Source organism: Terrapene carolina, unplaced genomic scaffold, assembly GCF_002925995.2.
Source record: "Terrapene carolina triunguis isolate 2854851 unplaced genomic scaffold, T_m_triunguis-2.0 Scaffold789, whole genome shotgun sequence".
Classification (NCBI taxonomy): Eukaryota; Metazoa; Chordata; order Testudines; family Emydidae; genus Terrapene; species Terrapene triunguis.
In genome coordinates, this window is record NW_020665140.1 from 4606662 (window position 1) to 4634372 (window position 27711).

At 37.8% G+C, this 27711-nt stretch overlaps 1 protein-coding gene across 2 annotated transcripts in view; it reads right to left on the minus strand.

Moving 5' to 3' along the window:
- Positions 1-27711, minus strand: part of CCSER1 (coiled-coil serine rich protein 1) — a 1059536-nt gene that overhangs the window by 377882 nt on the left and 653943 nt on the right. The window contains exons 9-10 of one of the 2 annotated variants that reach the window (XM_024216935.3): positions 19871-19948; positions 7159-7394 (exon numbers count right to left, since the gene is read on the minus strand). In XM_024216935.3, the coding sequence (XP_024072703.2) occupies positions 7314-7394; positions 19871-19948 (159 nt within the window). In that variant the 3' untranslated portion in view covers positions 7159-7313. Of the gene's footprint in view, positions 1-7158; positions 7395-19870; positions 19949-27711 lie in introns of those variants that run through there. The other variant, XM_024216934.3, reaches the window with a different exon arrangement.

Genomic DNA, 27711 nt, shown 5'->3' on the forward strand with positions numbered 1-27711 from the left:
TCTGGAAAAATAGTAATTAAAAGGGAAAAAAAACACATTATTTTCTCGGTTTTTTTGGTTTTTTTTTTTTAAAATTTTAAAAAAATGTTTTGAGAGTGATAAAAATGGTGTTATAAGAAAGAGAAGTAAATTATGAGCCAAATGGGACTGTGATGTGGGGGAGGAAGAATAAAAACAATACTGCAAGATAAAAGGAGAACAGAAAAGGAACAATATCAGGGGGAAATAATGAGTAAGAACATAAACCATACCACTAACAAAGCATCAAAAGATTCCCAACAGCAAGATGTAGTTGCAAAATTGGCAACAAGAGATGCAAGACTGGCGGGAAAGACAGAGAAATAACAGCATTAAAGAGTGAACAAAACCAGTTACAGCTCTCCCCCCTCCTACTTATGGTAGGCATAAAAGGCTCCCACGTTCACCTACCCAAGCACTTTCTCTTAGTACTATAACACAAACAACCTGTGTGTGTAATAGCTATATCATTTGCCTGTAAGACAGACAATATTCACCAAAATGATGGATTAATTTTTAGAATTACAATGACTACCATGGAATCACACACAACATACATCCAGAGTGAAAAGTGGATGCTGTCCAGAATTCTAGAGCTAACGGAGGAGACCAAATAGTTGTATTTTAAAAACATTGGGCTAAAATTCACCACTGTGGTAAGCAGCTGTAACACAGTTTAAGTCAGTGGAACTCTCCCAATATATTTGCTAATACCAGTTGTGAATTTGGCTCATGTTGTGCATTGGGTCTTCTGGTATTATATTAGTTAGGAATTCTAAAAAATTCATATGGCTATTCACATATTCTACATTGCATTCAAATTCCACATTGTTATTCAAATGCTCCCTACCCATGCTATGAATAAATTTTTTAACCATCAACAAACCGAAGATTCATGACAGCATGGATGCCAACTTTCTTGTACTAATAAACATAGCTTCAAGTGTCTGCTGAAGAATTCTAACATTGCAACTGACACTTGCAAAATACTGCCAGAGGAAAGGGAAAAACCAGAGTCAGGAAGTGAATTGAATGCCTGTTTTTAGGAAGCCAGACCTGAAATTCACACTACACAACAGCATCCTGTTCATGACCTTGGATAAGCTACTATGCCTCTCCCCACTGTGTTCCAAAATAATGTGTGATTATTTCTTGGGTCTAATATAAGGAATAAGCTGTGGGATTTTATAAAAATAGAAACACTCCTTTGACACGAAATCACTATAGGGTGCCAGACAGCACAAATATAATACCAGCATTTTTACTCTGTAATGTATACCAGGATTAGACACTAGGTATAAAAGGAAAAATAATTTTGATGGTCTTAGTATAATTTCTCCTCAGGAATTCCTCTTAAATCACAGAACCACCCCAAAATTTGCTACAGCAGCAGTCATTAGGGAAAGGATACCCAAGACTGGAAGAATAAGTATATGTCAAATCTGGCCTAAGATATATTAGCAAGGTTGCGCAGAGATGTTTGTACAATAGCACTAAGCAAATGCCAAAAATATCTGACATGAATCCACTGAGGCCTCATTCCATTCATTCCTTCCACCCCCTCCATCCGCCCCCCAAAAAATATTCAAAGCAGCAGCAAGAAAAAATGGTGGAAAGAGAACGGGAATAATCTTTGCATTTTTACCATCTCCCCTCTGAGGAAAGAGAAAAAAATAAAGCAGCAGTTGAAAACAAAGAAAGTAAGAATGAAGTGGGACTCTCAGGTATTCCTCCTCAACAGTCCTCACCATGTCTTCCAAATATCCTGGGACCAACACAGCTATAACAAAACTGCATACAACAATGGAAGCTATCCTGAAACTTGTATGTTAATATGAAATTTACTTAAGGCAATGGCTATATATTACTGCGTATGATTCTAGATATAGTAGCAGCTAATGTTTTATCTGGCCTATTCTAAGCTTTGGTGCTGGAGTCTACAGCATTTATGATTTGGGGGTAAATCCTGCTTGCCATAGTCTTGCAAAGTTCCCACTGAAGTTAATGGAAGGTTTGTGGAAGGGTGATGACGAGAATTTTGTCTTAAGTGGGTAGGGAGAAGGGAAAGAGAGAGCTACAAGATCCAGGGGATTAACAAAAAACAAGATAACACCACTCATGAAAGATTTACTAAACCTCTCTTTACACAACTCTTCTTTTGCAAGACCTATACTTTGGTCAAATTGGCTGAGATTTCTTTTTGTAAAGTACAGCCTGCTTAAATCACTACTGTTAACTGAGAACATAATGCACTATTACATTTATGATTAAAGTTCCAATCTAATTTCACATAATTATACACATTAACCACTTAGATAATGTCAAAGGATACATTCCCTGAAGTCTGTGTTATTTTATCTATCAGTTGGCTATTTGGCACGAAAGCGTCACACAATCAAGTTCTTTCCCAAGTGTTTGTTTGCGGATCATATAAAATGTGCAGGATGTCTGCTAAAGAATGGGAATGTCCGTTTTCTTACAAATGTCAAGTCGTCTAACAGAAAAATAAAACTAAATTTTACTGCAGCTTTTTAATATTATGCTCCTAAAATGTAACACAGGAAGAAAAATGAAGATGTATGACTTAAGTTATTGCTGTTCTGCCTATGTAAATCACCGGACTACGAAAGATTTTTTTTATGGCACAGAAGTGCATATCTAAAACTTTTGGAACACCTGGATGGTGATCATTGAGGATGACGGCAGGAGTAACATGGTGAACGTGGGTGTGGAATAAACACTACTTTGAGCAGAAGCTAGGGTACTTAAGAGGCTATTTATCACAAGGTCGATGGCTGATAGTTACTAGTCATCCTTAAATTAATTAAAAATGAGGTCCCTGACTCTATATATAATTTGGAGTTGCTTGTCTAACACAAACACCCAGCTTTAGCTCTTAAGAATTCCAATAGTAGAAAAGCATAGATTTATAGTTACATTAAATTAATCCTGAAGCAATTTATACAAAATATGAATGCAGCCACTTCTGGAGTGGAAGGGGAAACTGTCTGACAAACAGCAGACTACATTGCACTGTGGGGAAGGCAAACTTTGGAGAAGATAAGAACATGGGAGGGAGGGGGAAATCCCTGTTCTCACAAAAAGTACCCAGAAACAGCACAATAGGCTTGCTACATAAACCCATACCACTTCTTCAAGGCCATTTGTGACAGTTTCCCCTTTGTCATCCTGCAGGTGTTTTTATAAGTAGGGCTGCAGATTTGTCACAGCAATTTTTTTTTAATCAAAAATAAGATGAATCACGGTGAATGTAATAAAATCATGGGTTATTCAATTGACCGCAAATGCTCCCTCATTTTTTAAAACAAAAAATGCTCTCATCTCGCCAAGTGGACAGCAACCACACAGCGCAGCACCCTCTGCCCCCATCACCACAACCCTAATCCTGTCCTGGTGCAGAGGGGAGATTCAGGGGCCTGGAGAGTGAGCCCATCCTGCAGTCATCCCGCAGGGGTACCTCTTGTGTCCTGCCTGCAGAAGTTTCTCCTGTGACTTCGCTGTTCCTCAGGGCTGAGCCTACAGCCCTGCTCTGGGCATTGCGACCTATAGTGCAGGACTGCAACGCTGTGCAAGTTTGGTTCGTCACTCAGTCATGACGGAGGGTTGGGCAGATCAAACTTGAGCTGCATTATGACCCAGAATGGAGCGGGCGGCCCAGCCCCACAAAACATGAACTGCAACTGCAGGTTGAGTCACAGAAAAAAAAGATTTTCCCCATTTGTCTATCTGACTTTTTTGTCACCGTGACAAATCTGCAACCCTACTTATCAGAAAACTGTCCCAGGAGCATTCCTCTCACAATCCTCAAAGGGATTTGTTTGTCTACACAGAGAGCAAGAGCATGACCCATGGTACTTGTTCCTTCCTGGTTTTCCCAGCTCTGTTAATTTTTGCACTTGGAGCAGTTTACAGTTCTATGACTACTCAGTGACCCACTTTTCATTTGCTCCTCTTTGTGAGCTGGTAAATGGTGGCATGCACATACAGAGACAGAAGATGGGAGGAGGACAATATATCACAGAATAAAGGACCAAATGTGAAAATATGATGCAAATAAAGAATACTCAGACAGCTTGTTTAATGTGTTAGCTCAATGCAAGTACAAAGTATTTCTGCCGGCAATATTGTTCTTCATCAGTGGACAGAATGCTGCAATTTTGCTCATTATAGGAAAATAAGTCAAGGTTATCATGCCACATTTGTGTGTGTTTTTTAAAGGTAATTGTTCTCAGTACTGGGAAAAATGCTCATATACTCTCAGAAGAGCTAATTTTTACAGCAATTATATGTTTTTATATTGCTTTGTTTCCATAATAATTCAAATGTCCTGCTACATCAATAAGTTTTCTTGCTTAATTCTCTGTAATAAGTAGAGAAGAATCTAATATGGAATGACATCAGAATTTTACTTTTGTATTGACAGTTACTGCATCAAAGCAAGCCTGAAGAAAGGCACACATCTATTTGTTCTTATGTTAAAAGCAATTTTATCCACTAAGAGCCTTTTGTGCTTACTAAGATTCAGGAGAGTTTTTGAGAAGTTTCTATCTGTTTAATTTATTGCTGTTGTTACTTTAACTGACTTAGTTGAAGATATCTGATTGTGTACTCTAGAAGCTGGAATACCACTCATGTCAACCATGATTTTTGCAGAATAGCTTTGTCTTGCTCTTAAGAGTAACAGAAGACATCTGGGCAAAATATGAACATGAACAGTTTCTCATTGGTTTATACTCTGATATGAAATTAGGGAAAAACAAAGTAAAAATGAAAGGATAAAAGATTAAATGTATTGGAGGAGTTGGGCGACTTCTGGATAGGGTTGAAAATATGTTACTTGTGCTTATTACCCCATCAAAGCTCAAAAGTCACATCCAACTTTGCATTGTAATGACATTCACAAAGATCATGCCCGCCCCCCCCCCCCCGTAATAGTTTTGGAAATGATAGTTCAACATGGAAAAGGGATTTGCTGTCCTTAAATAAAATCTTTTATTGGAAGTTCTACCTTGCGAAAGCTGCTGCATATCAGGACTGCAGATAGCACACAGGTAAAATGAGACTGTATACTCTAGGAAACACCACTTTATTTTATTATTGGAACCCTAAATTGAAAATGGGTTACTTTCCAAAATCATCTTCATTGATTTATTGTACTTGCTGATTCACATCTGTCTCCACTCAGAAGTTCTATTTACTGCTTTAAGGCAGAACAGAAACCCCAGTGCCAAATCACTGCGATGAACAACACCCTTTTCTTCTTCTAGGTATTCTTCTTCTGAACGAGCTAGTGTTTGTGGCGTGATAAACATGCTAAGTATGAAAAAAGCATGACAAAAAATAAAAGGGTATGGAGCGGCAATAACTGTATTCCCATGACAACTACAAAGAGGAGTCTCAGACTAGAAAAGGAAATAAGAATGAACCAGAGAAAACAAGTGACAACAGCAAAAGAGAAGGGGAAGTTCAAAAGTGAAGTGTCAATAATCTCTAGGTGATCAGTTCAATTGTCTTGATTTATTGTGTATTTATGGCTCATTAGGTTCTTGAAGCAAAATAAGGTTGCTTAACATTTATGTAATAGTCCTATTTATCTTCAAAATGTTCCACAAAGATCGTTTAGTTTAGTTCTGGGACAAATACTTAACAGTAAAAAGAATATAAATGATACTTAAATAAGTTAAAACATTAATATTTTGGTGTGAAATCTTGGCCTCAGTGAAGTCAGAGTTTTTCCAACCTAAATCCTGGCCTAAAAGATGATCTTGAGAGTCTGGGGATCAGAAAAGCAGCTAACCAACATAAAAGATAAGAACTGATAAATATTGCCACCTGTATTACAGCAACCATATGTACAAGTCAGTTAACATAATCGACTATATAGACTAAAGTCTGTTTTGGAAAATGTTTTTTTTTTTTAAACTAATTTCAGGCACCTTTAAAGCCAAAAGGTGATTTTTTTTTATTCAAATGTAAAATGCCAACTTTTTCAAATTCAAGATCCCAGAGGTTAAACAACAGCTGATGTTCAATAAACATTTTTCTCATATACACTATTGTCATTATAATGATACTATAACAATGACAGAATTTGTCTGTAACACTGCATCAGCACCTAGTACAATGGGGTCTTGATCTATGACCAGGGCCCCTAGGCACCATGGAAACACAAATATTAATAGTCATCCAGTTAGCAGGTGACGATTGGGAAAGGATTAAGAGTTTTGCCGCTACCCAACCTAGTTATTCGGGAAGTAGGAATGGCTCCCTATGGGGATAAAAGACGATCCAAGTTATGGTAAAGCCAGATAGCCCTAGGTCAGGAAACTTAGGAGCAGCCAAGCCTGGGGAGAAGTTTGAGTTTAACTTGGTTACCTTATGTTGATTTCTTTGGTTAAAAAGGTCACACTCAAAAATAAATAAATAAATAAAGGTTAATTTGGACTTTACCTAATGTGTACACAGATTTTTTAGGGATGGGTTCAAGAAGTCACCTGCTGTCTACATAGACACGTACATTTTTGTGTAATCACTGAACCATGGCCAGGGAATACAGTTTATAGTTCATTCATCTGCTTCAGTTGCACTTTAAAAGATACCTCACGTAAACAAACTCTTATGAAAAGCTGCAGAATTGAAGGACAACAAAACAATGATTCCAATGACTTCAACACAAGTGGAGAGTACTCTGTACCCTAAAGGATATGGCCTAATGATTCCTTAAAATACAAGTGGATAATTTCTGACCTCCCTTATGCTCATGGAAATCCACTGCATAAGAATAAGTGTGGGCAGTATTTTGCCTAAAGATTACAAACCACTATTTATACAAGAAAATGAGTATTTGCCCAATACATCATGCATTTAAAGGAGTTGCTCTTGTGTTCACTAGTGATGGATATCTATTACTACTGCAAGACTGAGAATAAAAGCTTTCCAACTTAATGGTTCATTTTCGTAAGACTGTGGACTTTTAAAATATGTTCTCTAATCTCAGCGATTCAAGGGTCAATAGACTATTGTTTCTTAGTTATTTTTAATAACATAGCTGTACACAAATGTTTTATTTTAGATAATGAATAACGATAATTTATTAATAAATTTAACAATGCAGATCTAGTCACAAAGTCTTATTTTTGATAAATCAAAGCTTATGAAATAATAGTATTTTGCCAAGTTAGGTAAACACGGGAAGTACTGGTAAATCGAGGCTCATTTCATATTCATCAATATTTAATTAAATCCATAAGTGCAGAGTGTCCAGATGCTGTTTTTTAATTTAATAATGTTGGAACCAATGAGATGCTGATTGGTTTGTAAACTGAGCCGTCAGTACATGGAGAATTCCACAGGGCCTTTAAAAAAAAAAAAAAAGGAAAGAAAAGAAATGAAATCTTAAAAATTAAAAAGATTTATGCATTGATGGTAACAAATCAAATAAACCAAAAATGTGCATTACAGCTCCGCGGACTCAAAACAGCCCATGCAGATACTTACCATGATACAAACAAGCAAGCTTTCAAGCTAGAGATTTATGTTATTTCATTTATCACTAAAGTATTCCTGCTCATGCTGATAATTTTAAGAGACATTACAATTAAGTAGAGCATAATTAAGGAGGCCAAGGTGTTAGATTTATGTTGGAAAGAGGTCAGAAGAATGCACTGAATAAATCCTTTTTGCTCATCTCTAATTTCTGAGACTTCTTTGAGTTTCACAGTTTAGGGGATTTCTACATGTAACCTGTACACTACATGAAAATATTTTCAGATGCTGATTAGACTCTATGGGGCAGTAGGTAGTTCTCTAATATTTTTTTTAAAACTCACTTTTAGCTTCTATTAATACCAAAGGAAACAAAATTCTATATTACTTTGAAAAGCAGTGGAGATCTGCGACTCATTTCTGCAAGGTATTAACCAGTCTTCTGAGCTGCAGAGTTCCCTTAGCTCCCACTGGCTCTTTACTGAGGCCTGGTGTACACTGGGGGGGGGGGTGGGAAATCGATCTAAGTTACAAAACTTCAGCTACGTGAATAACATAGCTGAAGTCGACGTACTTAGATCGACTTACTGTGGTGTCTTCACCACGGTGAGTCAACTACTGCCGCTCCCCCGTCGACTCCGCCTGCGCACCTCGCGGCAGTGGAGTACAGGAGTCGACAGGAAAGTGCTCGGGGGTCAATTAATCGCGTCTAGACTAGACGCAATAAATCGACCCCCGCTGGATCGATCGCTGCCCGCCGATCCAGCGTGTAGTGTAGACATACCCTAAAGAACACTCAGCATCAGGATCAAGACCCTAATGTAAAACAGAAAATAGATGAGACTACAATTGAGCATTTCCCTTAAAGAGATGTTATCAAATAACTTTTCTTAAAATAGGTATGCGTTTGTTTGTAATGCCTTGATAGAAATCTGAAATAAACCTCTGTAGCAACTTCTTGTAACCTTTTACATTTGGCATATGTCAATATATTTAATGGAACAATACCCCTAAATGGCTTTGTCTTGTGGTTTTCCCCCCCCCACTTCATTTTTTTTTTAAAGTTTATCACTGATTATGTCTTCTGCACAATGCCGGGAAAAGGGCTGATAAGTTGTGCCCCACTGGCATATGGATGCCTTGATACTAACAGCACAAAATATATTAGAATCCTGAATGTACATGTCCCGCTTCTTTCTTTCTTACTTTAAAATGTGTTTGAGTGTCAGAGTGGGGACTCTAAAAATGTTTTAAATCCAGAGGCCCTTGTCTCCCTGATTAGTACTAAATTATGCCTAGTTAAAATGTTTCTAAGCTAGTTGGCACTCTCTGTTTATAAGAGATATAAAAAATGCAATTACAATACATTGAAAATATAATTAAATGGCAGCCTTCATATAAAGCATCCTAAAATAGTAAGTCTCAAACAAAAATAAGAATAAGGAATTAAAGAAAGGACATTACTCAGAGATGAAGATTTCCAAACAGGTAGTCAGCGCAAGCGAAAGAGTGACCCTCAATCATGGAGAGCTGCAAGGAGCAGACAGAGATGGCCAGCTCAGGATGAGCATTGCCTGCAATAACAAGTTCTGCAGGATGAAGAAGAAGAAATAATATAATTTTTTAAAAAAGCCTCCAAGTAAAAGTTGCAGAACTTAGAAGCGGTGAAGAGTCTTAACATTGTGGGATACCCTAGATCCTGCTTTAGTACGTTAGAAGTGTGATGTCTGTGAAATCTGCAAGGGCAAAGATGGAAATGAGTAAGATGCAGGGAAGAGCAAGCGAATAGGAAGTTGAAAACCACGAAGGAAATTTTATACACAGTTACTTAGTTACAATGGAGCTCAATAGGGAAAAAAAATCCCTTAAAACATGTAGAAAACAGTATACTGTATCACACATCTGTTCCTTTTATTGATCTGTAAAAAACATGGTTATCAATCAACATCAAGAAATACATTACTAAAAGTGTTTTAACTGTGCCTTTATTTACAGAAATAGGCAGAAGCCAGCTTGTGAAAAACGAATGGAAACAGAATATTGCTGCTAATGTTCAGCACCGCTGGAAAAGGTAAAATTAGCCTCCTTACCTGTGATTTTGTCTTCTCTAAGTGGGTACACAACACTCCAATAGCCCAATGCATGTGGGTCATCAGCATGGATTGAATTTGGGGGAGGCATGTGTTTTTGGTATGAAAGTTCCAGGTTCAGTCCCTCCTGCCAACCCTTTTTGGGGGGTCATTGCCAAATGGTAACTAGTATGTAGAGTTGAACTCTTATGTACATCAAATACTTGGGACGGGCTTCCTTTGCAAGCGTAACATTCTGGATATGTGAATTCTGTCTCCTCCAGTGGACAGTGCACAACAAAAACTTACTAATGAGACCACTAATGCAGTTACTCCTTTAGTTAAAGGTGGTAAAAAGCTGTGCTTTTAGTGCTTAAAGTACCAGTTTGTTACCCAACAGGGTCAGTATGTGTGTGTGCACATGCGCATGCATATCCTCAGCCCTCTCTTTCATTCAGAAGAAAATACATACACAGATAAAAGTAGTCTTTTAGGAGCAAACATACTATGAGACATTATACAATTTCATGTTGTAATTAAAAGAAAAAAAATTAAACAGCAGAAAATAACCCACAATGTGAAAAGCAATTCTACAGAAGAAACAATCATGCATCCACACATTTTATATGGAAAGGTACAGACAGAGGTGCGCTGTGACATATCGGGGCACAATCCAGACTAATGGGGGGCTGTGTCACCCCTGCCCTACAATCATGGATGCCTTACAATGACTTGCTCAAGTAGCTCCCACATGGGCTGTTCACCAACAGCCTTCCAGCCTGCAAGCCACACCATGCTGAAAAGTCCCAGTCTTTTTAATCTCTCCTCATATGGAAGCTATTCCATATCCCTAATAATTTTTGTTGCCCTTCTTTGTACCCTTCCCAATTCTAAGATATCTTTTTGGTTCACTATGAATATACCATAGGGATGACAATCAGAGAAAAACTGCCCAGCACATCGAGTTAGTCTGCCAAGTGCTTTCAAGGGATTTATGTTCTACTGTACATAGTATAAAATATCAACCATATGAATGTATGGGTGTAAACTACACACTGTATTTCAGGTTGGGTAGAAACAATGAGAAGGTATGTATAGCTGCATGGCTGATGAGAGGGGAGAAGACTGAAGGTATGTGAACTGAGGAACAGTGCCATACTTTAAATAATTACCCCAAAATTGCAACAGTAATAAGGATCTGACTCCCCCCCCACCACATAGGTTTTACTTTCAAGATCTAAACATGTACTTCTGATTAGATCTTGCCATTTTTTCTCTTAACTAACTCCTAGTCACTATGATCCTGTCTTGCAACCTCCTTTCTTTTCCATTACCAGGTTTCCCTCAGGCAGCGGGGATGGCAAACAGTGCTGAATTATGGATGGCAAGGATGGGCCAGCTATGGAGAAAGACCAAGACTCATGTCTCCAGATATCAAACAGCAACATGAAAAGATTTAAAATAATGAATGAGTCCTAGTTCAGTCCTTCGTAACAAATGGGGTTCTAAAGTAAGAGTTATTCCTGTTTTAAAATGTCTGATGCAATCCACAACAGATACAGGTATTTAAGTCAAATGTTTGAGTGCGTTAACCACGAGGAAGTGAGCTGGAAGGCGTTTCCTTTTGAAATTAAGGAATATCAGTAACAAATAGCAACTCAATCTAGAGAAAGTTTTGAGAGACCAAAATGACTGTATGATGCCAAGTGCTGGAGAAATACATCATAATGCCTTTTAAAAATTAAGGTTATTAAGCTACATTCTAAGAACTTAAGAGAAAAAACAGCACTCACAAATTTGTAACATGATGGTGCTAAATGCATATAATTAAAGATTTAAAAACAAAAACACAAACCTACACCTTTGTAACTTAGCATGTGTGCAATGTGCAGTTAAATCCATTTGGCTACATTCTCTGCTAGTATAAATCTGTGTAGCTCAAGTTCAGCTGAAGATCTGGCCCACAATTTTAAGAATACCTGTCTATACCTTATCTCTAACACCCTTTTACACCTTCAGTAAGTGCAATATCAGGAATGTTATTCATTTTAATACACTTTGTTTATTAAGCAAAATCCCACCAACATATTTGTCCAAATCATAGAAAAGAAAATACCAGAGAAGAGAGAGAGCAAGTGATGTACAGTCTTACAAATGCAAACATTTTCACAATAAACAAAACTAACTCAGGAAACGTGGTTAATATTGCACTGAGAAAAGTCAAGTTAGGAACAGTAGGTTTGCACTTAAAACCCAACCTTCCCAGTACTCCCAGTAGCATGGCATCACAATGATCTTGCCGCCATGTAAATTATTAAAAACTTTTAATAAAAGATTAAAATGCATTAAAAGTCACCTTAAAAGCTCCAGATTTTCACCCAAACCTCCAGGGGGCAATCTCTGAGAGCTACAGATGTATAAAACAGTCAAAGTAGAACTAAAACCCATTAAACAGACATGCCAAATTGCCCTTAGGTAAGCCACAATACAACTATTTACCATCTTGGTTTTGGTTTCTATATGAAAGCCACTTATTAGCTTACAGATTAATAGACATTTTCCTTGCTAACAGTTGCAGGATCAGGCACCAGTATACATAGTAAGTACAGTTTCACTGTGTACATTTATTTTAAAAAGTAACTTCTACATATACTTGTTATTAATTTATTTCAGTTAAACCTCTACTTTAATTTCTTTAAATATCAAAAAATTGTGTAAACTGATCTTTCCACAATGATTTTTCATTTCATTGGGACTTATATAAACGGGGTGAGGGGAAGTTTCCCAAACCTGCATATTTCTACTTTTTCAATAGCAAATGAGAACGAATCCCATAATTCAGACCTGAGTCACAAATGTATAGCATCCAGAAATGGAGACTGCTCTATTTGTTTCAACTCATAGCATTTAGAAGTGTGATTTTATAAAGTGCTCAGCATAGCCCTAACTCTGGTGAAGCCAATAATAAAAGTCCCATTGACATCAACGTGGGAAGAGGCAGATCAAGACTGAGTGGTTTTGAAAATCTCACCCTACATGTATATGCCCAATTAAAAAAAAAAAAGTATATGCAAATGGAACCGTGCACAATGTGCACAACATGGGTCACATGACATACAGTAACTTTCCATGCAACTGTGGTATGCGTGACTGCTGTGATCCAACGAACTTTCGACCGTAACTGGCAGAGAACACAGGGGTACATAAGAGTTATAGGGATCCCCTGGGTGTGGTATTATTTTCATTTTAATTGAGCAAACTGTGTCATGTAAGGTTTCCATTGAAAGTCTGTCACACAGGTTATCATAATCTGTGTGAAATGTATGCATGGAGATGTGTATATATTGAAAATTATATTCTTCAAGCATCAGACATTTTACATATACAACTTGGGCATGTGCAAAAGTTTGCATGCATATCTGCACATTTATTCTGAAAACACTTTTCTTATTCTATAATTGTCTAAAACATTATCTATAACTAATTCTTGTTCTGCTCTAAATCCCCTGCCTCAGTCATGAATCCTGATTTTTCTGTAACGTTAAACACATTACTACTACATGGAAGAGTTGACGTTCTGTGGAACTGGATCTTTCTTTCCCCACACATCATCAGGCTATATAGGCTTCCGAGCTAACACTCTGTGTAACTCATGCCTCCCCCCACCCGCAAACTCTTCCTCCCAGAGGGCAAGAATAGCAGGACATTCCTTCAGGTGAATTTCAGAGTTTTGCTTGGAAACCGTTCCCACTCCAAGTGATTATGTCTTTGGGAAGGAACAATATGGCTTAGATAAAAGAAACCACAATAGAGACACAGAATCGATATAGCTCATGTGCACACACAATGCTGGTGTTTGTCAAAAGGTAAAAAATAATTTTTGTTTATAGCTACTGTGCAAAGCACATATTGAAGCACACTGGCAATAATAAATAGAGAGCACCTTGATTAAGATCATCCTGGTTTAATATCACCATTAATGGAAGCATAGGACCAAATCCAAAGCCCAGAGGAGTAAATGACTTTATTGGGCTTGGATCAAGCCCATACTTAATTTTACCTTCACTAAAATAATAAAAAAATAAAAAAAGCAGTTTAGAGATACCTGGTGCACAATTAACATCAGTTTAGGGTACATACAGGGAGAGAAAAAAAGAGGGATAATCACACCTGCTCTTAGGGACTGTTATTTCAAATAGAATAAAATAAAGTACTCAACCACTCAATCCAAAATCACCAGATTATAATGGCAAAGTAGTACTACTGTCTGAATTCCTTTAGCAATAGAGGCTGAGAGCTTCTCTATAATGGTTTGTTTCTTCATTCAAATATATTTTCATCAAGGGGATATTTGCAGTGCCATGGGCTATAAAATATTTACAGGATGTGTATATATTATTTTGAAAAATCTATTTATATAGTGGACATAATCAGAAGAATCTGCCCTGCAGTTTAATGTAATCTTGTAATTGGCTACATTGCTACTTGACTATATCTATTCATCTTCCATCCTGTTTTAATAATCCAACTGACACACGAATTATTCTTTGAGCTCACAATAAAATAAGCCTGTGCAGTCAAAGGAAGGTGAAGGAGGTTAAATTGGCATTGATTATTTAAGACATATTCATCATTTATTTAGCAATTTCCCACATCACAAAATCTGTGGTGCTCACAAACCTTTCTGAGAGAGTCTGACTTTGTTTTTAAATGATTCTCACTACAGGCCTTATAAAGCAGAACAAATTTTGCACTAACAGATGTTTGAGGTCTCCTGTCAATCTGCAGCATAATGAAAGTGTGCAACCTTTTGAACCTTTATATGCCAGCCTGTTTTCCTTTAATTGCATGCACGTGAGTTCTCTTTCTCTCTCTTTCACACACACTCACTCACGATAGTATTTCACTTCAATTTAGGGAGGTAGCAAAGTGGTCATTGTGAGCAAATGAGGGCATCCTCATCATGAAGGACAGATTTTTTTTTTTTTTTTGGCAAGCTGAACTGCACCGTTTTATTGATATGGAAGCTGGACTAAGCATTGGGCACCACAGCTTAAAAAAAATCAGGGGAACACTGTTATCATTCCTTCCAGTTCACAGATAAGCCATCTTCCTTGTATTTTACACACTGTTACTGCCTTTCTAAATGGAAACATCTATGTAAATTCCCAAAGTACTGAACAGGAGAAAAGGAAAAGGAATAGAATACATATGTCCCCCAACAGTCTACAAGTAACAGAGGATCGCCAAACCATAATTCTCCCATGTATTATCTTCAACGGAAGCAGGACTGCTGGTCATTTAAGATGGTCAGACTCTAACTATAATTATGCTACATACCATGTGGTGATATCCACATGGTACATTGCAGACAAAAAAGACAAACTAAATTAATTTAATTTAGCTACCTTACCTGCAACTCTGCACCCCACTTATCCTTCTTCATCAGGGTTGCTTCTTGCATTCTGAATTTGTTCCTTTCCTTCCTACCCTCCTACCATACCCACCAAAAAAATCAATGTCCTCAATTGCAGGAAAGGGAATATTCTGTCATGGACAACTGAGGTACTAAAGGTAAGGTACTATATGGCTAGATTCAGGACTCACTGAATTCAAACCAAACAACCCCACTGACTTCAAGAGACTTTGGAACACTCCTATATCTCATCAAAGCTCAAGCTAGAAAACAGTACCTTTTAACCACTGTATATATCCCACAGCTCTTCAGTGGGGCCGAGCCATTGTTTCTAATAGACATAGACCATGACCCAAAACTGATTCAGACACCCATATCCATGTACTCTGGGGCCTTCAGTATATGGAACAAAATTTTGCAGCCCAAGCCAATCTCAAGTTCTTAGCCATGGTAACTCATAAGATAGTGAACCTTAAAAAATAAAATATAATTTTAGAAACCTTTATAGTACCTACAGTCAGATATATGCTACAATCTTGTATTTGCATATATATTGTACACTAAGTTATCTGGTGGCATAAAGAGGTTTTGTTAGCATTAGTATGAAGCCATTAATGAGTTACATAGGTCATCTAAGAAGAGTGCAAATAAAACCTCTACATCATACCATATCATAATATATTCTGTATTCAAAAAGACTACTTTAAGAAATAATTAGGGTTTTAGAACATTTTAGTGATATGCTGCCGATAGAGCAAGGTTCCATTAATTATAAGCTAGAGTGAGAGAGAGAACTTAGTACTAATACAGTTTACTTTTTAAAAAGCATATGTAAAATAGTTTTTTCCAAATAAAATGCTAATGCAACAATACATTTGTGTTTGAAGAGAAAAATGTCAGAGAATGCAAAAGTTAAGGTCTTCAGGGTAACCCTAACCCATCATCACTGCAAAAGTGTCGCATGTTGACAGTATTATACGTGTACAGAGTGGATGAGTTATTACTACTAGAATATTGATTTCTTAATTACTGCCTTTTGTGATTTCATATATCAGGTTTTTATAGCAACGATTCATGTAGATTGCACATATAATACTTTTAGTTACTAATTAGGTTATTAGATGTAGTCTACATATGCAACATAAAATATTTACTGCAGTAGTGAATTAATGTTATTGTGAGAATCTTAACTTTTTGCTTTCTCTGACCTGTGTGTTTAAACATAGAACTTTAATGTAATATTAGCACCAAAGAGTTTTGTATTTTTTTTTTTCAGTTTTCATACGTACATGCACCCCCTCATCCCCTACCCCCCATCACACGCACATACTTTATTGTATATACATCCAAACAGAATATACAAATGCATACCCATATATCAATAGATATACAGGGACACTTAAATGGGAATATATTTTGCTCAATAAAACCTCATACAAAACCAAAGAATGTGAGTATAATTGCAAATGACTTCAATGAGAACAAAACTGAACCTACTATTACCTGTAATAAGCATCCTCTGTAAGACAGGGAACAAAAGCTAATAAGTGAATGAAAAATATTCCATAAAAAGAATATACATAAAATATAACATTGTAAAAAGAAGAGTTATTTATTTGCATATTCTCTCTCCTACCCCTCATGACTTGGCTCTAACTTTATTACAGTCAAGATCAGTATGGCCATAATTTACTCATGCAAAGAAAAATATTATCTCAATTTCCTCCATGATCTTGTTCCCTTTATTACAGTTTCTCCAACTATTCTGTATAAGACAAATCATTCCAGACAGCTATGTTGTGTCATATCAGAAAATTCCACATCTGTTTATGTTGACATGTCACATTAAGTTATGTGAGAAAACATGATGATGATGCCAACCGCAGCACAGTAGGGACGTACCATTGGGGAAACTTGAAAATTTGTTGGCACAATATTATTTAAGAGACAGCTGTTTAAAAAAAAAAAAAAAAGAACTCTGGATTTACTGTTTACTCACTGCTCAAAAAAATGTGACTATTGATGTGACCACCTTAGAATTCTTAAAGTATTCTAAAGTATACATAACCTTATGATCCATAGATCAATCAATAAAGTATTTTATATCCACTTTATCTGTATTTGAAACCATACAGTGATAGTATTTCACACAGACATTATGACTTAATTTTTTGTAACTACTGTTTAATTACTAATAAATATGTTTTCCCACAAATTATGAGTTCACCTGATGTCCCTCATTAAGAATTTCAGTTGATCATGTCCCACAGCTGACTCACTGTAGATGAAGAGGTGTGGAAGGGGAAGTAAGTAATGTCCATGTCACTAGTTTACTACTCTCACAGGCAGAGTACATCACTGCCACTAAGCTCAGCCTCTGCTTAAGGGCTTGGATCCTGGAAATACAGTAGTTGGTGCTGGTTCATTATTAGGTTTAATTTACATGCATTTACAGGAGATGAAAAAATGATTTCCTTCAATTTGTGATAACTCCTCCCATGAAAAGTATACCCTATAAAACACAATGTAAAGACTTATTTGATTAAAATTAATGCTAATTGTATCAAGTGAAATATGACTTGGCACAAGGTGGCCTGAACCTGAGACATGTGGCGTGGTGCCAAGGTGCTGTCTTTCATGGGAGTTATGGGCACTCCTTAACTTGCAACTCAGGCTCTTAAAGATAAGCATCTCTTTCCCAAGATAGTGTAATCTTCGGTATACAAGACATCATAATTCATGAAGTAAACACAGCAAATTGTGGAAGATCAGCTGTCACTAGGGCAGCTTCAGTACTTTTATTTTTCCTTTTAAAATGCATTTTCTCTAGAATCTCAACAATTTTTCTTGGGATCCCAAAATGTCCTAGCTTTTGGTAATTTTTAACTCCCTGCCAAGAAATTAAAGGAACAAAGAAGTTTCCAATTTTACTGAGAGGGAGAGACAAACAGCTTTGCAAAGGTTTTCAGCATCTGGTAAAACATGAAAGAACAGGCTCTTCTGGTAGCAAAATCCTGTCAGATACGAAGATGGATCACTGTAGCCTGAGATTTCGGATATTACCTAGTTTGTCTTAACATCAACTCATAGCAATTTAAAATAATACTATTCACTTATTCAACGGAAAGCATGCACAAATTTGAATTGTAAGACACTTGATAGAGTCACATTTTGTGGCTGATAGCTAATTTCCTCCAACAAACAGTATCAAAATGTGTAGGGTACCAGTACTCTGACCATATGAAAATCACCTTGCTGAATGCATTTGTTGTAATCCCAAAGTACTGAAGCAGTTACCAGGTTTCAACATTTCCCATGGATTTTCTCATCATTTCACAATTATGCAGAAGAATATGGTGGCACAGACATTGTTACTGATTCACAAAGAGAGATCAGGGCAGAGAAAAGCAAGGAGCAGAAAAATGACAATTCAAAACAAAAAAACAAAAACAACAAAAAAAAAACCATGAAAATTTTTAAAAGCTTATAAAAACTGAGTTCTAGAGTGAGATGCGCAAGCATAATAAATCATGACCAGCATTTTTCTTATATAACACTGTTTCTTAACACTCAACGAGAAGGTTACTGTTTGTGGCCTTGATTCAGGAAAGCATTGAAGCATGTGCTTAAATCCACCCTTATTCAGGAAGGCACTTAAGGACTGTGCTTATTTTTAAGCACATGCTCAAATCCCATTGCTTAAAGTTGGACACATGCATTAAATGTTTTCCTGACTAGGAATGCTTTTCTGAATTGGGGGCTGTGCTATTAGTTTTACATACAAAACATTTTTTGCCTGACAAACTTCAAATTGTTTATGTCTGGTTAACTATACATCTCAATACACATTTAAGATTACTGTAGTTTCATTGAGTTGAAGTCATACTATTAAATGTGATTTAAATAATAATAGAGTTTTGTAACTAAAATATGCATGTTTGACATTCACAAGGATAGATGTGTAAGAGAAAACACTCAGGCCCTAATACTGCAATGAGATGTACACAGGCAGACCCCTGAGCCTGCATGGAACACCAATAAACTCAATGAGGCTCTGCACAGGATTGAAAATCCACATGCATGCACCTCACCCCAGAAGCAGGGGCTTACTGCATATGACACCCTTTGGCGGCAAGTATGGTAGGAAGCTGCTTGAGTTACAAAATACTATGGCTGTACCTACACTCTGCTTGAGATTTAACATCCAAACGCTCTTTACCAATAATTGTTCAAGGCATAAAAAAATTCCAACGCATAAGCAAACTACTGTCTCCCCATATTCCACCAGTGACAGACACATTTTATAATCATGTTTGTAGTTTAAACCGTTTCACAGAGCATAAATATGCTCTTTTCACACCAGGAAGAAAATTCTAATTTTCAATTAAATTACTTGCAGTATTCCCTGCTGATGCCCAACAATTAAAATATTAATGTCAAGTTCTTTGCAAAGTTGTGTGCCTTTTGTCACATACCAGAATGCAAGAGTGACTTGCATAATCTATGATGATTGCAAACATAACTTCATTGTTAATAAGTGCACAAATGCCTTTTAAAAAAAATACTGAAAGATTTCACATTGTACTAATATGCATCATCCTAGACGTGTTCGTGCCCATTCTAACAGAAGTATATTGGAGCTGTTGGTAAAACAAGCAATTAGTATGATATTGGAATGTTGTCAGGTAGCTGTAATTATCTTTTTCTGTTGCAGAAGGCATTTGAGAATCATTTAGGAGCAAAAGAGGAACAGTGTTCCACTAAATCCTATTAAATTAATGCTTGGACATTGCACTAGCAGAGGTCAAAGTCTGAATACCAATAAAGAAGACAAAAAATACTGTTTAATACAGCTACTTACATCATGGCCTACAAGTTCAGTCTGTGTGGATTTATCTACTTGGGAAGCGAGAGCCTTCTGTAAATGTTGGGCTTTCTCCTGCAAAACAAAACAACATATTGTAGGTGAGTCATATTCTCCCTCACTGGGCTTTTGAGCTACTAACATCCAGATTATAAGTGCAAAACTCATGCACTGACAGCTGTTTGGAAATGGAGTTATCATGGTATTATTCTCACTGGGAGATTTGTTTTCCTGGTACTGTTATCTTATGTATCAACTGATCCATTTATTAAGTGGGCAGTGGGCTCAAACTGTGAGTATGCATGATTCAGGAGTGCTATGGGAATATCATTGCAATGTGATGCACGGGATCCTCCTTCAGGAGCAGATTTAGGACTCTGTTAACCAAGCACTGCTGTGGATGCCACAAACATATTTTAAGATGGAGAAGTTAGCAGCATACTACCCAGCAAAGCCAGATTCTGAAGGATGAGAAGGGAGATTCATAGACTACAGATGACTGGAACATTTTCAACAAAAATTCTCTCATTGAAATACGCGGTTTCATGCAAGCCAACACATTTCGTGAAGACACATCAATTCCGATTACATTTTCACTGGAAAGGTTTCTGAGGTCCAGGGTCAAGAAGTATTTGGTCAATGAGAGAAAAAGAGAGAAAGAAAGAGTACCGGTTTTCTAAAAAATCTGACTGTAACCGAGCTGGCTGCCTCCTGCGTGCCCCCGCATGGCCTAGGGTCATGCTTCAGGCAGCCTGCCTGTGTTTCCCCTTGGACTGTTCCAATCAGGCTTTTTCTTGGTCAAAAATATCCCTCCATGGGGACTGGTTTTATTAATATAAAATAAATTCTAAACAAAACTGACCCCCCCCCCCAATCCACTCATAACTCTTCCTCTCCCCAGGCCTTCCTGCCTGGGGCCTTTGCAGTCTATCCACTGCTTGAATACTGTCACCAGGTGTCCCTACCTCAAGAGCTTTCCTTACTCTCTGCAGACTCTGCCAGTTTCCTGAGCTTTGCCCACTTCATTGCAGATGCCTGGGCTCTTCATAGGGCAATCATCCTGCTGTGCACCAGCAGTGGCTCTCTCTGTAATCAGGATAAGCTAGTTCCAGCCCTTAAGGGGCAAGCCACCCGGTTACATACCCTCACTACTCCCCTTAGAACCTTCCCACCCCCAGGCAAACTGTACTTCCGGGAATGCGCCTTCCCCCCAATTGACCCCTGTTGCTGGCTATGTGATTGTGCGGGAGTTTATAGAAATATATGTTGGGCAGAAGTGGAGAAGCCCTCTTTTACCTGGACCAGCATCCACCCTCCCACTGATGGAAATGGTGAAATACCATTTGGTCAGGATCCGCTGTGGGCACTAAGCTAGCTGCTCCCTTCTCAAGGGGCCAGGAAGCAATTTTTCCTCTCACCGCCAGATTGGCCTAAATGAAGGGGGTGGGGGTGGCAGGTTTTCACCTTCCCCACAGCAGGTTCCAGGGGAAGCTTAATTGGCAGTGAACATGGAATGTTAAGCTATGTCATCACAGCTCATTATGACGACGTAAGGTAGATGTCTAGTGCAGGTACTTTATAGGGACGGGGTACAGTGATCAGATAAATGGACTGGTAAAGGATTTAAAGGAAGTATTTATTAAAAGCGTGCAAATGGGGAAGGGTGTTGGGGCTCCTATGGCACGGAAGAGAGCCAACCTCCCTCCTTTATAGCCCACCTTAATCCTCATTGGAGTAGGGAGAGATGTTAAGGTCCCAGCAGCGGATGGGCTGGGGACCAGGATGGGAAAGAGGGAGGGCTGATGGAAGCCCTCTTGCCCCCAAGTATATATTGAAATGGTCAAGGAATTACCTACACTGTATGCTTTTTTTCTAACCCAGAGAGTTAATAATAAAGTTGCAGCCTAATTAAACCACATGCAGTATCTCCTGTTTTTAGTCCTTTGGGAGTGGGGAAAGCCCTCATAATACAACTTAAGTTTCAGAAACATTTAAAAGGTAATGATAGTATAGCATATATGAGAGCAAGTCCACTTGTACAGTAATAGACAAATGTCATCATTCAACAGATTTCAAAGCATGGCAGTATCTTTTTACACAATAATTCAACAAACCATAAGCTGCCTAAATAATAGCATTCTTCAAATATCAGAATTAAATCAATTTAATAGTAATGCCCATTCTTATATTTTCTCTTCTTTCTGTATATTTGGCTGATTTATACTAGTTAAATTAGTTAATTATGGGTGCAATACTTGAAAAGCAATTCTACAAAGTATCTACTTATTAAAATTGTTGAGTAATAAGAGGCTATCAGGGTCCTTAACACTACAATGTGTTCTTCTGATATAAAAGCACTTAATAAAACTGATAACTTGATATTGCAAATATAATTTTATACAGTATGTACTGTATCAACAGAAAGACAGTATAATGGGCTCCAGTGATAATTCTGGAAACAAAAAACCTCCTAAGTCCCATTACATCCACACTACTAAAGGTGAACACAAAGTAGCATGACTTTGATTATAGAAAATAAGGTGAAAATTTGTTAAGGCATCATTGTAAAAAAATTACCACATCAACTTCCATTGGCCCAGAGCACACTTGGTCTGTCCCATCCCTCTTCATGATAGCATTCTAAAGTGACAACCAGAAATTCCAGCTCACAGGTATAGATAGCCAAGTCTCCTCTGCAGTTGGATAATTTTGCCCAAAGACAAATTTTCCGGTACAAGTTGATATTCATTTTTTTCCTGAGTGCTTCCTTTTCAGATTCCAAACGCTCTCCCTAAGTGTTATCACTTTAGAAAATTCTATATCCAGAGAAGGTCTAATTTTGTAAACCACAGTTATCTGAATACCTGACTATGATAAAGTAAGGTTATTTAACATGATTGAGACCCCCATATTTGATAACTCAGTTTGGTCCCGCCTGTACAAAAAGGACTAGAACATGCTATAGTCAAATTTGGAAGTTGTCCATTAGTACTGGCTCATAATATAGACATTTTTCTTTCACAGTATAAACTGGGCATCCGCTGACATGAGAAATATTATGGTCTAGCCCAATCCCTGTAAGCCTGCTCTAAGTAGCCCCCCCCCCCCCCCCGCCACAAACTCCCTCCATTGCTCCCATTAGTCAAGGGAAACAATCCTCCCCACACCCCCCTCACATAATCATGGATACATTCTTTACGATGAGTGCATCAAATAACAGCATTTCTGGATCTAAGTGGAACGATTATCAGACCAACAAGACTATAGCATTCTCTGGTTGAATCCTGTCCACACAGGTATGGCTAAACTACCTAGTGTTAGATATTTAAAGAACTTCCTAGGTTCTACAGAGAATGTTACCATGTTTTATGATTAGGGCCCTACCAAATTCACGGTCCCTTTTGCTCAATTTCATGGTCATAGGATTTTTAAAAGAGTAAATTTAATGATTTTGATTATTTAAATCTGAAATTTCACGGTGTCGTAATTGTAGGGGTCCTGACCCATAAAGGAGTTGAAGGAGGGCCACAAGGTTATTGTAGAGGGGGAGGGGGTGTGCTACTGCTACCCTTACTTCTGTGCTGCTGCTGGTAGTAGTGCTGCCTTCAGAGCTAGATAGCCGGAGAGCAGCGGCTGCTGGCTGGGAGCCCAGCGCTGAAGGCAGAGCCACCTCTAGCAGCAGCACAGAAGAAAGGATGGCATGGTATGGTATTGCCAACCTTACTTCTACGCTACTGCCTGCAGAACTGGGCCCTCAGTCAGCAGCCACCACTCTCTGGCCGCCCAGTTTTGAAGGCAGCAGTGCAGAAGTGAGGGCGGCATGGTATGGTATTGCCACCCTTACTTCTGTGCTGCTGCTGTTGGAGCGCTGCCTTCAGAGCTGGGTGCCTGGCTAACAGCCCTGCTCTCCAGCTGCCCAGTTCTGAAGTTTTTTTTACACAAATTATTCAAGTTTCAATATTTCCTTGAATTCTTCCATCCCTACCACTCTGAGTAACAAAACAGCTTTGTTCTTACACTTCAGTGACTTCATACGTAAGTGGTATGTTTGGGGGAAACTTTATTTTAAATAATCTAATGATCCAATCCCTACCACCAAGTGTAAATGCTGAGCAGTATATTTTCCTCCAAAATAGCTTCTGGAAATGTTGCCATTGGCCTGTGTGTCTAGTATTTCTGAAAAGTTTAAGAGATGACAATAGAAAGATTCACAATCAAATCCTACGTTTTCCTAGTGAATTTCATGTCTGGACCTTCCACACATCATGCAGAAAGTCGACCTTACACCAACGATTACATCATCTATTTAAATCATGCTTCTCTGAAATTTTAAGATTTTAAAGTAAAGCTCCAAGCAACAAAGCAAAAAGATCAACTTCCAAGTGACTTTCATAAATATGTAATAGCTAAACATCTCTCCTTACCCTAACATTTGTTCTTATTGCCTCTTATTCTGAATTAAACATAACAAACCAAAAATGTCATTTTCAGTAGACTGCACAAAATCAGGTGAGGTAAGGCATTGGCTTTCCCAAACTTCAGTCAATTTCCTCCCTCCCTTCCCCCTTCCTCCCAAAAGTGATGCAGCAATGTGTAGTTTATATCCAAGTATCATTCATCTGAGACCCCAATATTAGTACACAAGGGTTGTGACTGAGGGCTGATTGTGTTTTAAGGTCCTCTCATATTTTTGAAAGACATTCTCAAAAATGAGGTAGAACATTTCACTAAAATAACTTCATAGCATACTTGAGTGCACGTTTTCTTCCAGTTCAATGAGAGGTCACCTGTATTTATGTAATGACATGTTTTACAGGGAATGATCTCTTACTGCATCATTTTTTGCTGCTTCAATTATTGAAGCCACAAATGAAAATGACTTATTAATCGAAGCGAAAACCTTCTGCTATTGAGCCACTTCCCTCCTTAAGGGTGAAACTGATATTGAAGTGTAGGTAGGGGCAGAGGTGAAAGTAAGCCGGTCCGGTACGGCGTACCGGCAAGAGCCAGTACACCGTGCTGGGGATTTAAAGGGCCATGGCGGGGAGCCCAGAGCCCTTTAAATCCCGCCCGCAGCTCCGGCGGCCGGGCTGGGGCTGGGATTTAAAGGGCCCGGAGCTCCTGCGGCTGCCGAGCTGGGGCCGGGATTTAAAGGGCCCGGAGCTCCGCGGCGGCCGGAACCCCAGGCCCTTTAATTTGTCCCTGAGCCCTAGGGGCTCCCAGCCACCTCTGCAACTGGGAACCCCGGGGTGATTTAAAGGCCCTGGGGCTCCCAGCCACAGCCGGTGCCCCAGGGCCTTTAAATCTTGAGACGCCACGCCCCCTCTGGATGAGGCCACGCCCCCCTCAGGACTCCAGCTGTACCAGTAAGTCCTGTAAGTTACTTTCACCCCTGGGTAGGGGGAACATACTGAATCTGATTTTGAGTAAAAAGATATATAGTTATATCTCAAATTCTGTGTACAACACCTATGACACGGTTTATATTAATTTAAAAAACAAACAAACAAACAAAAACAGACAATGTTTCACCAGGAATTACTACAGGAGAAGCACAAGGGGGACTACAGGCATCAAGATGGTAAGAGTAGACAGAGAGAAGATTTGTACCAATTGTGAAAAACATGAACGTTTTTACAAACACTAACCTCAAGAAACAAAATAAAGTAAAATCCTGAGAGAGAACGAAAAAAGGAATGTAAGAAAAGGAAGAAACGTGAGCTACCTTTTATCACTATTCAGAATAAAAATTTATTGTCAAACTATTAAATTAAATAGATCTATGAAAACACATGCATACAGGCACACAGACATAATGGGATAGGGTAGACCAGATGAACCAGGGCAGTGGGCCCATCTGCGGTTTGCCTAAGGCAGCAAAATACTTAGTGCAGCCTCTGCTGTAGGTAAGACACCTCAATATTGATGTAAAAATGATATGAAATTATTATAACTTATTTTTATTATCTCATTACAATCAAGGCCGTGCTTTTACTGAATATTAAGATGTAGCTACAAGTATGTTATAGCCAGGATGCTTAAAAATATAAGAATATCAAATTGTGTTTAGCTAGTTAGGTTGCAAAATGTTAAAGCTAAATTTCATCTCCCAAGGACAAGCAAATATCAGAATAGATAACCAGGGCTTTATAGGCATAAAGTGTTTATTATCCTAAGTATGTGTATACAGACTCAAAAAGTTGTATTTAATACTTAACCTTGCTTAATGTTTTATACTATTTTCTTTGTTCTATGTTTAAAAGATATATTGTGTTTTATAAATATCTAATAGATGCTTAATTGCTATAACAAAAAGTTGTAACTCTAAGGGGCATGGGTCAAGAAACAACAAACCATGTAAAACATTAGTGTTTTGGGGTGTGTGGGGAATCTAGTATTGTGTTATCAGACCAATAAATCTGGAGGTAAAGTGGGCATATATCAAATTTACCTATACCTTTTCTTTTCTTTCTATACCTATACCTTTTCTTTTCAAAGCAAAAAAAATTGAAAAATATCCTTATTGAAATTGATTTCTTTTGTAAATACACTAAAGACTCCATTCTTTACAGTTGGAGAACATTTATGGTGGGAAATGTATTGCAGAAACTATTGGTTATGTCCAACTGATGTTTCCACTTAAAGAGGAAACATTTTTTGTTTCTCAAGTGCTTAAGATAGGATAAGTTTTTTCTGAGATGTATATTTCCAAATTTATTCTATCTAAATGCAAGCCTTAACCTAACTTCTAGATATCATAATTATATGAATAAGATGTTTTATATACAAATATAGTAAGGTCATTTGATGCTATAACTTGTTACTAATATAAAGAAGCTATTTGAATACAGAAATATTTATATTCATTTGGAAATTAATTATCTGGCACTGCTTAAGCAATCCTTCACCAAACTCCTGAAGGCAAAGAGATGGGTAAAAATAAAACACAATGCCTTCTTTGATGACCATTTAAGCTTAAAGAACTTAATTTTAAAAAGAACTATTTTGAGAACTGTTATATGAAAAACATTACTGTTTACAGAATTTCACTTCCTGTCAAACTCTAATAAAACTGAAAGAATATCTCAGAAAATGGATTGAATAAAAACAAAACTTTTAAAGTTAATTAATTCTCTCTGATGCTTTCCTGCCCCCCCCCTTCCCCCCAACACACACACACACACACACACACACACACACACACACACACACACAAACAAACAACAGGGGAAACTAGAAATGTGGCATATTCATTAGGTGGATTGCATATCCAGGAGCAGAAGATATCACCATAAAGTCACTGAGACAACCAAAGAGTGACACAACCAATTCTGAATCTGAACAACTCAGAAAGAGGTACTGTTTCCTATAATTTCATGGAAACAGGAAGAATACTCTGAACTGATCACCACATACTCCCCCCTCTGATTCCTTTCTTAGACAGCAAGAATTTCACAGTTCATCCTATCCATCTCTACAAATGAACTGCCACAAACAGGTAAGAAAAACATAGAAGACTGAAGAAGAAACCAGCCCAATGAAAAACTCCCTAAGACTTCAACAGGGACTGATGAGATAAAGCTAACTAAGACTACAAAGGATTAGTCTTGTACTGATTTTATTAGTTTATGAAACTGTTTTATAACTTTAAAAATGAACAGTTTCTTGTGTTAATCACCTGGTGTTTAGACCATGGATTCCAAGTGAGGAGACAGGGGCTAGAGATAGGTACACAAGGAAATAGTAGGATTTGGCTGTATTTAAAGTTCTTAATATTCATAACTGGCACATAAAAGAACACTTGTGATTAAAGACACACTCCTGAGCTGGCAGTTGGG